The sequence below is a fragment of the Colobus angolensis genome, unplaced genomic scaffold (genome assembly GCF_000951035.1).
Source record: "Colobus angolensis palliatus isolate OR3802 unplaced genomic scaffold, Cang.pa_1.0 Scaffold67, whole genome shotgun sequence".
Lineage (NCBI taxonomy): Eukaryota > Metazoa > Chordata > Mammalia > Primates > Cercopithecidae > Colobus > Colobus angolensis.
This window is the reverse complement of record NW_012120376.1, coordinates 930,550-943,053: the sequence shown is the minus strand read 5'-3', so window position 1 is coordinate 943,053 and position 12,504 is coordinate 930,550. Positions and strand designations below refer to the sequence as shown.

Genomic DNA, 12,504 nt, shown 5'->3' with positions numbered 1-12,504 from the left:
AGGCAAAAGGCACTTCTTACATGGCAGCTGACAAGACAGAATGAGAGCCAAGCAAAAGAGGAGACCCCTGATAAAACCATCAGATCCTGTAAGACTTATTCACTACCATGAGAACAGTATGAGGGAAACCACTCCCATGATTCAATTATCTCCCACCAGGTCCCTCCCACAACATGTGGGAATTATGGGAGTACAATTCAAGATGATATTTGGGTGGAGTCACAGCCAAATCATATCAGATAGGGTCTCGCCCTGTCATCCAGGCTGGAGTGCAGTGGTGCAATCATGGCTCACTGTAGTCCTGAATTCCGAACTCAAGCAATCCTCCCAGCTCAGCCTCCCAAGTAGCTGTGACTACGGGTGTGTACCACCATGCCTGGCTAATCTTTTTGTATTTTTTATAGAGACAGGGTCTCGCCATGTTGCCCAAGTGGGTCTCAAACTCTTGGCTCAAGTATTCCTCCCACCTCAGCCTCCCAAAGTGCTGGGATTACAGGTGTGAGCCACCACACTCAGCCTCAGTCTAACCTTAATCAAGCCATGAACACTCTCAATATTCTTTATCTAAAGCTATTCAATCTCTCAAGGATCGTTTGTCCTCCTCAATTATTACTCCTTCATCTACTCCAATATCAGAAACAGTCACTCCTTTCTCCTTTCCCTCTTCTTATCAATCTGCTTCTCCAACCCCTTCCTGTCTTTCTCCCCAACATGGCCTGGACCTCCTTGTGTCTACTCACTTCTCCCCAAACCTATACCTACTTTTCTGGCCCCCAGTTTCCTGTAGTTACTTGAGGAGTTGGCCCTACTCTCCTGCTACTCATACCTCAAGACCTCAAGGAAGGAAATTTGAAGGATCTCAATTGCCCCTCCTCAATAAGTCATTTTAAACCATTGGTCTCTATCTGTCCTCTATAACAGAGGATTTCCCTGACCCATAAGAAAACAGATACGTTTTCTACACAGATTAGGTTTAGGGGCATATTTTCTAGGGCTTCCAGAGATTTACCAACCATTCAAACTTGTGGGTCCTGGAGATGCCTCCCTATAAAAGGCTAAATGGGCCTAAGTCAATGAAGACTTATAATTAAATCGAAATACACCCATCACCTATCATGAAGCTAAGTAAAGATTCCTACCCTATGGCCTTGCTATCTAAAATAGACTGGTCAAAGTTTCAAGAGTGCAGATAATAAAGAGACAAATCAGTCTCTGATTATAGTAACTGCTTAAAAAACATTGGGAAGGTTCATTTGGACCTAATCCTGATGACTGCATGGTGTCTGATTTAGTTACCAGCTTTGTTAATGGGTTGGGTGTGGTACTGAGAGAGGCTATTAAAAAACATCATATAAACTGGTAAAGTGCCTTTCTCTTTGAAATCCATGAACAGGCTGGTAAAATTAAATCTACATAATGCAAACTCACGGCTCATGGCTTTTCAACTTGAACAACTTGAGAAAAGTTGAAAGTTAGAGAAGACTACCAGAAAGCACAAACCTTAAGATGAAGGAATGATACACAAAAAAAAACAATGAAAATTTCTGTCCCAAGACTTGGAAAAAGGTGTGACTTTATAAAATTAAGGATTTCCTTTCAACAAAGGACTTTATGAAAAAAGTTAATAGACACATAGCAAATTAGAAGAAATCATTTATACTGTCTAATGCCAAAGAGGCAATGATACCTAGAACATATGATAAATGCTTCCAAATTAACAACAAGAAAATACAATAGAAATATGGGCAAATGATAATGGGCAATTCACAGAAGAAACCCAAATCTTAACACATACATGAAAACATGCACAAAAATCATTAGTAATAAACTACAAATTGAAACAGTGAGATTTTATACCATTAGATTGACACACAGTAGAAACTCTAATTTTCCCAAGTGTTGGTGGAAATGTGGAGATACAGGGACCTAGTGCTGCTGGTGAAAGACCAGACATATTTGTCCATTCTGTAAAGCAATCTGGCAGTTCACAGTCTAAATATGTATATTATATACTTTCAAGAGAGGGATTCCTAAGCTTGTTTATTTGCCTTTCAATGTTTTTGAAGAATGCCCTCACTTAACCATTTTTCTGCCCCGAAAGAGTTCTGAGTAAGGCAAAATAAAGGCAATCCTGTTTTTCAGTCCTTTAGGGAACTCCCAGACATATTGCAACTAACAAACACAATTCTTTGGGAAGAAGGTCCACTCTATTTCCTCCAGAACCAGATACCACCAGCAGGAATGTAGATTGCCATCTAGAACACCTGCTACTATTCTGGGAATGTGAGTGGGGCAAAGCTAAGTTAAATGCCACAAAGCTCTCCTATTGGTTTAAGTCATTTTCTTAATTCAATGTTCACTTGGTTGCTACAAACCTTTGACTATTTTCCAGATTCTGAAGAAGGGGATTCTGACGGTTTTTGTTCATTTTTTGGTGTTTCTGTGAAGGGTAATGAGCCTTGGAAACTTCCTACTCCACATTTCGACTGAGGTCTGGCCTTGCCAATAATTTTAAAAAATAAAACCAGATCCTCAAAAATGTCTTACAATAAAAATATACAATAATCAATGCATAAATGTAGTGAAGGAAAACATTCACTGGCTACTCTTGGCTCTGTATTAAGACGATAAGGAGCTAATAATTTATGTGCACCAGTTGTGTTCCAAACACTATGCTAGGAATTTTACATTGACTTCACTGATTTTTTTTTTTTTTTTTGAGACAGAGTCTCACTCTGTCACCCAAGCTGGAGTGCAGTGGTGCTATCTCAGCTCACTGCAACCTCCACCTTCTGGGTTCAAGTGATTCTCCTGCTTCAGCCTCCTGAGTAGCTGGGATTACAGGGGTGTGCCACCACACCTGGCTAATTTTTGTATTTTTTGGGTAGAGACAGGGTTTTGCCATGTTGGCCAGACTTGTCGTCAACTCCTGACCTCGTGATCCGCCCGCCTTGGCATCCCAAAGTGCTGGGATTACAGGCGTGAGCCACAATGCCAGGCGAATTCACTGATCTTGAGAAGAATTCTTCATTTTGATTCAAACTTTATTTCAAAGATTTAAGACATTTACTTCTGGCAAACACCATATGCCATATACAGTTGTTTTCACAGTGGCTTAGTATTTTTACGGTTGTGGTGTTAAACTCTAAAGGCAGAAAACTTATCTTAGTTGCAGCATTCCATTCACTCAACAAATATTTCTTGAGGGAAGGAAGCAGCTATTTGGGATAAGATGTACGGTGGCAGGTACATGGTGGCACTCACTTCAAGATTTACTGAGTCTCCTCTGTGGGAGCAAGTTGCCTAATGTGTATATCCCAGTCCCTTAGTTTGTTTTCTTTTGCTTAAATTCTTGCCTTGATAACTTTCTCTGTACCTTTGCTCCTCTTTGATCAAGAACAAGAATCCATGTAACTAAAACAAATGTTTTAGTTTGTGTGTATGTACATACACACAAACACATACCAGTTGCCAGGAATATAGCTATGAATAACACAAGGACCTTTCCACCAAAGAACTTGTGGTGTAGCAGGGAGACAGACAATTTTACAATTAAATACAATATGTGTCATCATATAGGGAAATGTATTAGCAGTGCTATGACAAACCTAAAGTTCTTTTTTTCTAAACAAATAACCAATCTGAAAGGAAGGCTCCAATCAATAAGATGTTCAGAAAATAGGCCAGGCATGGTAGCTCATGCCTGTAATCCCAGCACTCTGGGAGGTTGAGGCGGGCCGATCACCTGAGGTTGGGAGTTCGAGACTAGCCTGACCAACATGGAGAAACCCCATCTCTACTAAAAATACGAAATTAGCCGGGCGTGGTGGCACATGCTGTAATTCCAGTTACTAGGGAGGCTGAGGCAGGAGAATCGCTTGAACCTGGGAGGTGGAGGTTGCAGTGAGCCGAGATTGTGCCATTGCACTCCAGCCCGGGCAACAAGGGCAAAACTCCTGTCTCACAAAAAAAAAAAAAAAAAAAAAGATGTTCAGAAAATAGATTAAGGGAAGAGACGGCCTCAAACTTTATCAGATCTTCCCCTCCCTCCCTTCCTTTTTTTTTTTTTTTTTTTGAGACAGCGGCTCATTTTGTTGCTCAGGCTACAGTGCTGTGATATGATCATGGCTCATTGTTTTACCAGTAAAAACTGTCCAGGTTCTTGGCATCTTGAACAAAGAATTGGACAAAATGCACAAACAAAACCAGGAAAGCAAAAGCAGGGATTTATTGAGAAGGAAAGTACATTCCACAGTGTGGGAGTGGGCCGGAGCATAGGCTCAAGAGCCCTGCTTACAGAATTTTCTGGGGTTTCAATAATCTAGAGGTTTCCCATTGGTACTTGGCGAATACTCTATGTAAATGAAGAGAACGAAGTGAAGTCACCTAGTCATTTACTCAGAATGTGCCCTATTGTAAATGGAGAGGATGTTATTTGGTGTGTGTGATCTATGTAAATGCCTGAACCAAGTTAGTGAGAGTAGAGAAAAGTGGGATGGATTAGAAAGCTATGAAGAGGAAGAATCAACAGAACTTGATTCGGCATAGATATAATGGATGAGGGAGAAGGAAGAGTCAAGATTGACTCTTAGTTTCTTGATATGGGCAACCAGATGGATGGTGATGCTTTTCATTGAGAAAGGTAATGTATGAAGAGGATCAACTCCTTTTTGGGGAGGAATATGAGGTGCCAATGAGACTTAAAGGTAAAGATGTCCAATAACCAGTTGAATATTCATGTCTGGATCTCAGACAAGAGCTCTGTAATTATAAGTGTGTATAAGGGCTTGACATCATAGCTTTCAGAGACATCGAGACTATGGTTTCATGTTTTATTCTCATCGTGCTAAATTCGGGAATACACTAAACTAGACTGCATTAGCCTAGAAAAGCTTAGAATAAATAATTTGTTCATAGCTGAATATCCTCTAAATTGTGTCCTAGCTATCACATTGTGTATTGTATTACTCTGTGATTAAGGATCTACCATGCCTAGGTGAAGTGGTCTCTAGTGAAGGGGCTATGTATGGGACTAGTCCAGCTTTATGCATATAAGACTAGGACTGGAAGAGAAAGTTAAATTTCCAGAAGGTCTGATGTTATGCATTCCAGAAGGTCTGAGTATTTGGAAGGTTTAGAAACTTGCACTTTCATCTCTTAGCTGATATTGCAACTAATTCCTTTACGTATCCTTTAGATAAGTAAACTGAAGTGGTGTCTGTGTGGTGGTATTTCTGCTACTCTGCACCTTCTATTGATATGTATCAACACGGAGGTTATACAGGGTGATATCAAAAGACTGGCAGTAATTGAAGCCATTGGTGTGCAAAGGATCACTCAAAGAGAATAAATAAGACAAGCGAATGGGGCTGGGTAAGACAGCAGAGAATAGAATTCTGGGAAACACTAATAACTAAGGAGTAGGTAAAAGAAAAGTCTAAGAGGAGAATAAGTAAATGTGATAAAATCAGAGGGACTGAACAACTAGAAAGGTAGGTTGAATAACATTTGTATTTCATCATTAAACTAAGATATTTCAGAATGACATTAGACAAATTTTCTTATTACACGTAAATATATACTCATTGTTAAATAGATATATTTTCTAAAAGATTCATAATAAGAACTCAGAAAAAGACATGGATTTCCTAATTTTCAACTAGAAGATTAAATACTAGGACAAAACTCGCTGATAATTCTGATAGAAGTTAATAAAAGATGGCATTAGTGATGACTACAAATTTAAGAGTTCTCTTTTCTACCACCTATTTAAAACATTTACTCAAAACTAATGTGTGCCTGGCTGCTTTACCTACAATATTTCATTTAACCTCACAACTATCTCATGAAGCAGGCACTTTTGTTTTCTTCTTTTAAAGCTATGGAGAGGTTAAGTAGTAAAGATTAGTGAAGACTGGAGAGGTTAAATAATGTGCTAGAGTGACCCAGGGAGTAACCAGCAGAACTCAGATTCAAACTAGAGCTTTCTAACTTCAGAGCCTGAGGCCTAACTACCATGTAATGATGCTGTGAACGCATTATTTATGGTAATAAATGGTTAAATTTATCAGGCATTTATTAATGTAATTTTCAATGAAGAGAGATTTTGTCGCTACAGAGGAGTAAACTCGCTAAAACACTCGCTACAGAGGAGTGTTTTATACCCACACTGACATTTATAGGAGTGCTGCAATTTTGAAAGTATTTCTTGAGATACTTGAGAACAAAAATATGTATTTGAATATTTGGTTTTGCTACTAAAAGAGAAAATATTCAGTTTTTTGAAATGCTAACTCTTAACTTTAGTTGATTTCTTAACTTATAGAATAAAAAATTATTTTTACCTTTGGTAACTTGCTTGACTTTGGTATAAAGCCATGCATTGTTTCTGAGGCAGTATAATCTCTCTTGGCATATGTACATAAAAGCCTATTGTGTATTTTTTTAAAAAAAGAAATTTACAGAATACTAGATATAGGTACTTGCTACACCTTATTTTTTTATTTTATTATTATTTTTTTTGAGACAGAGTCTCACTCCCTCACCTAGGCTGGAGTGCAGTGGTGTGATCTCAGCTCACTGCAACCTCTGCCTCCCAGGTTCAAACAATCCTCCTGTCTCAGCCTCCCAGTAGCTGGGACTACAGGTGCCCATGACCACACCCGGCTAATTTTTGTATTTTTAGTAGAGATGGGGGTTTCACCTTGATTCCAATTGCATGTCCTCAACTCTGAAGAGAGATGTAAAAGATTCTAAAGATGATTTTGAATTAATCATGCCAAAGTTACCAATAGTAAAAAATGCAAAAGAAAAGTTGGCTACATAGCAAAAGGCAGAAAATTTGATCCTATATCACTAGCCCAATTATTAAAGCATCATTTTTGGCCGAGTGTGATGGCTCATGCCTGTAATCCCAGCATTTTGGGAGGTCGAGGCGGGTGGATCACTTGCAGTCTGGAGTTCCAGATCAGCCTGGCCAACATGGTGAAACCCCATCTCTACTCAAATAACAAAAAACAAACAAAAAGGCCTGGGGTGTGGGTCACACCTTTGTAATCCTAGCACTTTGGGAGGCCTAGGCGGGCAGATTGCCTGAGCTCAGTAGTCGGAGACCAGCCTGGGCAACACAGCGAAACCCTGTCTCTACTAAAATACAAAAAATTAGCCCGGGTGACGGCCTATGCCTGTAGTCCCAGCTACTCGGGATGCTGAGGCAGGAGAATTGCTTGAACCTGGCAGGTGGAGGTTGCAGTGAGTGGAGATCGCACCACTGCACTCCAGCCTGGGTGACAGAGCAAGACTCCGTCTCCACCCACCACCCAAAAAAAGCGCCTCATTTTTACAAGTTCCCTGGGACCTCAAGAATAATGTCTGCCATATATTCCATTTAAACTTTTTTGCTAAATTCACAGGTTTTCATACATAAAACTTACACCATAGGAGCTGTCCCCAAGTTTTCCAGAAGTTGTGTAATAGGCACAAATGATCAAAATTACTGCCCTAGGAGCTCTCTACTATTACCTCATCTGCCCCCTTTATCCATCCTTGCTTTGCTTCTTATCAGAAGGAAAAAAATAAAATAAAATCATTTAGTTTACAAAGTAGTTCTGTTACAGCCAAACAGTGCTACCCACTGACAATCTCATGGCTCACCGTCTTCCATCCTGTAAAGGTGTCATAAGCTCAGCTGTCTGAAGGTGTTGGTTTCTTTATCTCTACTGTTTCTGATTTTTCCTCCATCATTTTCTATTTTCTGATCAGCAGCTGCTAAATGTCTTGGGGGCAAAAGTAGACCAACCTGGATCTTGGGGAAATACAGATGACGATTTTTCTGTTTGGCTTTTGCCTCACATTTATTTGGCACTTCACATCTGATGAAGGCTTTTATGTATCTGTGGGTTATTTGAGCCTCGAAACTTTCTGATTTTGTAATGGTAGGGTATTCATTCAACAAGTATGTACTGATTACCTACTATATGCCAGACGCTGTTCTAGGTGCTAGAAATACATAGGAAACAAAATAAGATTTAAAAAGAAGAAGAACCGGCAGCCCCACTCTTCCGAAACTCTCCTTTTAGCTGGGAGCATCTGCCAGTAAAAAGCCCGGGACAGATCTCGTAGCGCCTGGTAGGTGACAGTAGGAATTTTGGCTTTTACTTTGAGTGAGATGGGAAGCCAGCGGAAGCGTGGAGCAGAGGGTAGTCTCATTTTAGAAATTAGGAAAATAAGAGGCTACTCCACAGTAAGTGCACCAGTTGCGCTTAAAGAAAAAAATATATATATTAACAGGAGGTAGCCACTGATTTGGTGCCACTAGTCCAGAGATTCGAAATGAAGCGGGAGGAGACACGTTAAGATCAATCCACAGGGAAACAAATTATTTACACCGAAATACAATTTAACACAAACATACGCAAAGAGATATGCCAAGGAGTACTCGGGGGCTCTGTGCAGGCCCTTGTTAATGAAAAAGAAGCGAATCTTGACGCCGCAAACCCTGCCTCTAGCCTACTTGATGGCAGGGGTGGGGCTGTTGGGAATCGCTGCCCACCCGGAACCCGGCCAGCCCCGAGCATGGCCACGCCCCAGCCCCGCCCCGACGAAGGCCTGTCTCCGGGGTTGGCCGTGGCGGTGGCGGAGGCCACGGTGCCCGGAAGTGCGGCTGACGTGTCCCGGCAGCGCTCGGAATTGTGGGCGACTCGGCTAATGGCGTCTGCGAGTCTTAGGGACCTGGGGAGCTGGCGCTAAATCTTTTTGCCGGGTTAGCTGGTGACACCCGGTGTGGCTGGGCCCCGCGGCAGCGGAGGGACTTGCCCGCCTTGTGGGCTCCTCGGCCAGAGCCGGCGGAGCCTAGCGGGGCGGGGCGACTGCCGGGGGCGCCTCCGAGAGAAGCCGGAGGTGTTGCTGTCAGGCTGCTGGGGGACGCTCGAGCAGGCTCCGGGTTCGCAGCCCAGGGCCCGGCAGAGTCCCTGCAGGGCCTAAGAAGCGGGCTGCTGAAGGACCAGAGACACCTGGAGGGAGCTGCCTGTGGCCCCAAGGAGCTGACAGTGCCGGAGCTTGTTTGTACGTCTCGGAAATTGGCTGGGACCTTGGAGGATCATGTCTGGCACCAGCAGCCCCGAGGCGGTGAAGAAGCTGCTGGAGAATATGCAGAGCGACTTGCGCGCCTTGTCACTGGAGTGCAAAAAGAAATTCCCACCTGTCAAAGAGGTAAGCTTCAGGCGACGTCAGGAGAAGGCACTGTGAGCATGCCTGGTCCTGTTAGACCAAGTGCTTCACCCCAGTTTCTAGTCCTGTCTAATTTTCATTCGGTCCTCACCTTTCCAGATGTGTGAGTCGGTGGGTTGTTCCACAAGGGCTTTTTATAGTTTCCACTGGAGAGAGCTGAGGCACTTTGATTTTCTCCCCTCTCTTGTCCTCCCAGTTTAGGAGTGAAGTTCGTGAAGTGAGTCTATTTAGTTAAAACAGCTAGGTGTACTGTACGCTAGCCTATTCTGGCCTTTTTCTTACTCGAAAGTGGCCAAACCAAAATTGAAAAACTTGTTTGTTGCTCCCCAAAACGAGTATCCACCCATCGTGTTGAAACGTGTACTCCTCACGTTTGTGGCGTATCACTGAATTGGAAACAGTTTTCCTTCTGGCATATATCATTCAGCTTAACTCTATCAATCCTTTGACATGTTAAACTATCTAGAGCCACCTAATTTATGAATAATATTGAAGATCCACAGAATCATGTTAAACCTTCTTGCTATGAGCAGTGCTGTAGTGGGAAGTGGGGCTTGCAGTCAGAGCGAACACACCTGAATTTAAGTTCTAGCAATAAATCTTAACCTCTTTGAGCTTCAGGTTTTTTTGTTTTTTGTTTTCCACCTGTAAAGTAGGGTTAAAGGATGGTTTTATATTATGTATGGGAAAGATGTCAGAGCAAAAGGGTATTATTAAAGAGACCCTAGTAAATAATACATGGAAATTAGATTCTCCAAATAGTTCTTGGGTTGAAATATTTAACATTTGGTTACTATTTGCTTTTTCTCTTAAAATGCCATTTTAATTCTCAAAACAAAACAAAACAAAAAACACCAAAAACAGCCCTGGCTAATTTTGTATTTTTAGTAGAGACAGGAGTGCTCCATGTTGGTCAGGCTGGTCTCGAACTCCTGACCTCAGGTGATCTGCCCGCCTTGGCTCCCAAAGTGCTGGGATTACAGGCGTGAGCCACCGCGCCTGGCTATTTTTATTTTTATTCCTATTTAATGTAGTTTATTTTACCTGCAATTTCATTTACTCTTAGCCCTAAAAATTCACCGAGGGATTTCATATTTACATACTTATTTAAATGTACCTTTATTATTATGAAGATTATGTAATTAGAACTTGACCAATAAATTTCAGATTTTAGGCTTGTAAGGAATATTAACTTTTCTGTAAGTGCATTGGTTTTATCAGTTTTCAACAAACTCCATCTTGTATATCTTTAATAAAGTAAGTATTACCCAGTGATGGAAACCAGATGTGCCACTTTTGGAAAGATGGCTGTTACGATAGGTTTTATTTCACGTGGTCAGTAGTTTGTTTTGATATTTATTTTCATTATTTTTTATATCCTCTGTTGAAAGTGATAACCAGTCAATCTAAAGAATTAGGATGTTTTAGAGAATTTTAAAGAATTAAGTTGTTTTAATTGTAAGAGAAATGCTGTCATTTAGAAAATATCAAACACTATTTTGTAATTTCAACAATAATTTGTAGAACTGACTTCACAGTTCTAATAATTCATACAAAAACTGTGGTTCCTCTATAGGCTTTTGTGGTCTAGCTTGGGAATTTAATTGCCATTTATTACATTTGTTTTTGTTTTTGTTTTTGGAAATGGGGTCTCTGTGGCCCAGGCTGGAGTGCACTGGTGCGATCTGCAACCTCGAACTCCCTGGTTCGGGTGATTCTCCCAACTCAGCCCCCTGAGTTGCAGGGACTACAGGTGCAAACCACCATTACAGGCTAATTTTTCGCTTTTTTTTTTTCCTTATAGAGACGGGGTTTTGGCAGGCTGGTCTCCTGAACTGGGCTCAAGCGATCTGCCCACCTCTGCCTCCCAACGTGCTGGGATTACGGGTGTGAACCACCATGCCCAGCCTGGAGGATCCTTTGAGCCCAGGCGGTCAAGGCCACGGTGAGTGGTGATCGTGCCACTGTACTCCAGCCTGGGAGACAGAACGAGACCCTGTCTCAAACAAACTCACAAAAAATCTCATTAGTTTTTACTTGAACACTGACTAGAGAGCTATTTTGTAATTGCACTTCGTCTTTGAGGTAATAGCAAAAGTAATTCTTGTAATTATCTCTGATACATAATTTTGTATATGGTACATGTTTGTAAGAATTTGTTGAATGAAAGCTTTTTGATTTCTTACCCAATGACACTGGGCACTACTTTAGGAATTGAAAAATGGTCTTGACTGTGTCATAGGTTTAAAACAAAAAGGATGATTAGCCTAATTATGATGATGTTTTAGGACAAAGCTTTGACTTTCAAGAAATAATTTGGCTGAATTAAATTTTTCCCTATTAAATTAATAAGAGTGCCAAATTTTGGCTTTTGTTTTTCAAGAAACTGGTAAGATTTTGGTTTTATTTTTCTCTTTGGGTGCTAACTAAACTTTAAGGCAAAGTCTAAGAAGCTAGTTAACGGAGACATTTTATATTTAGTCTTTATTTCAAAGTTTTAGTCATTTCTGCCTTTTATGGCCATAGTGCTCGACTCTTATTTTATTTATTTATTTATTTATTTATTGAGACAGGATCTTTTCACCTAGACTGGAAGTGCAGTGGCAGGATCTTGGCTCACTGCAGCCTTTACCTCCTGGGTTCAAGTGATTCTCCCACCTTAGCCTCCTGAGAAGCTGAGACTACAGGTGCATGCCACCACATGCAGCTGATTTGTATATTTTTTTGTAGAGAAAGGGTCTCACCATGTTGCCCAGGCTCGTCTCCAACTCCTGCGATCAGGCAATCTGTCCACCTCCGCCTCCCAAAGTGCTAGGATTATAGGCGTATCCCAGGCTGGCCATGTAATTCTTTTTAAAAATTAATAATAAGCTGGATTTAAAGATTTCAGATCTGTCAGAAAAACCATTAAAAGAGTATTGATAAAGGATAGTGCCTTGTTTACTGATATTTACTTACTGTCTTTGGACTTCTACATGGTTTTTCCTACCTTACAGTTTTCATTTATAACTCTATCCTTTGTATATTAAATTGTTGTTGTAGTGGCTATGACTTTATTCTGTCATTTTATAATAACCTCTTTCTCTTTTTTTCTATTTTTCTTAGTCCTTATACATAAATCTTCATGTTTTAGCAGTATAACTTTTTTTAGTACAACTGTACTAGCTAATTTGTTTGGGAATATTTGTATGAAATTTTTTTCTTTGTTTTAAAAATTACTTTGAAGCCTTCTATAATCACTTCTTTTTTTTTTTTTTTTTTTTGAGACAGAGTCTC

The 12,504-nt window shown here is 40.7% G+C and overlaps 1 protein-coding gene across 1 annotated transcript in view; it reads left to right on the top strand.

Moving 5' to 3' along the window:
* Nucleotides 1-8,683: 8,683 nt before the first annotated feature.
* MON2 (MON2 homolog (S. cerevisiae)) overlaps nt 8,684-12,504 on the top strand; it is a 135,449-nt gene continuing 131,628 nt past the window's right edge. The window contains exon 1 of the mRNA XM_011926196.1: nt 8,684-9,210. Coding sequence (XP_011781586.1) covers nt 9,100-9,210 — 111 coding nt within the window. The 5' untranslated portion in view covers nt 8,684-9,099. The remainder of the gene's footprint in view (nt 9,211-12,504) is intronic.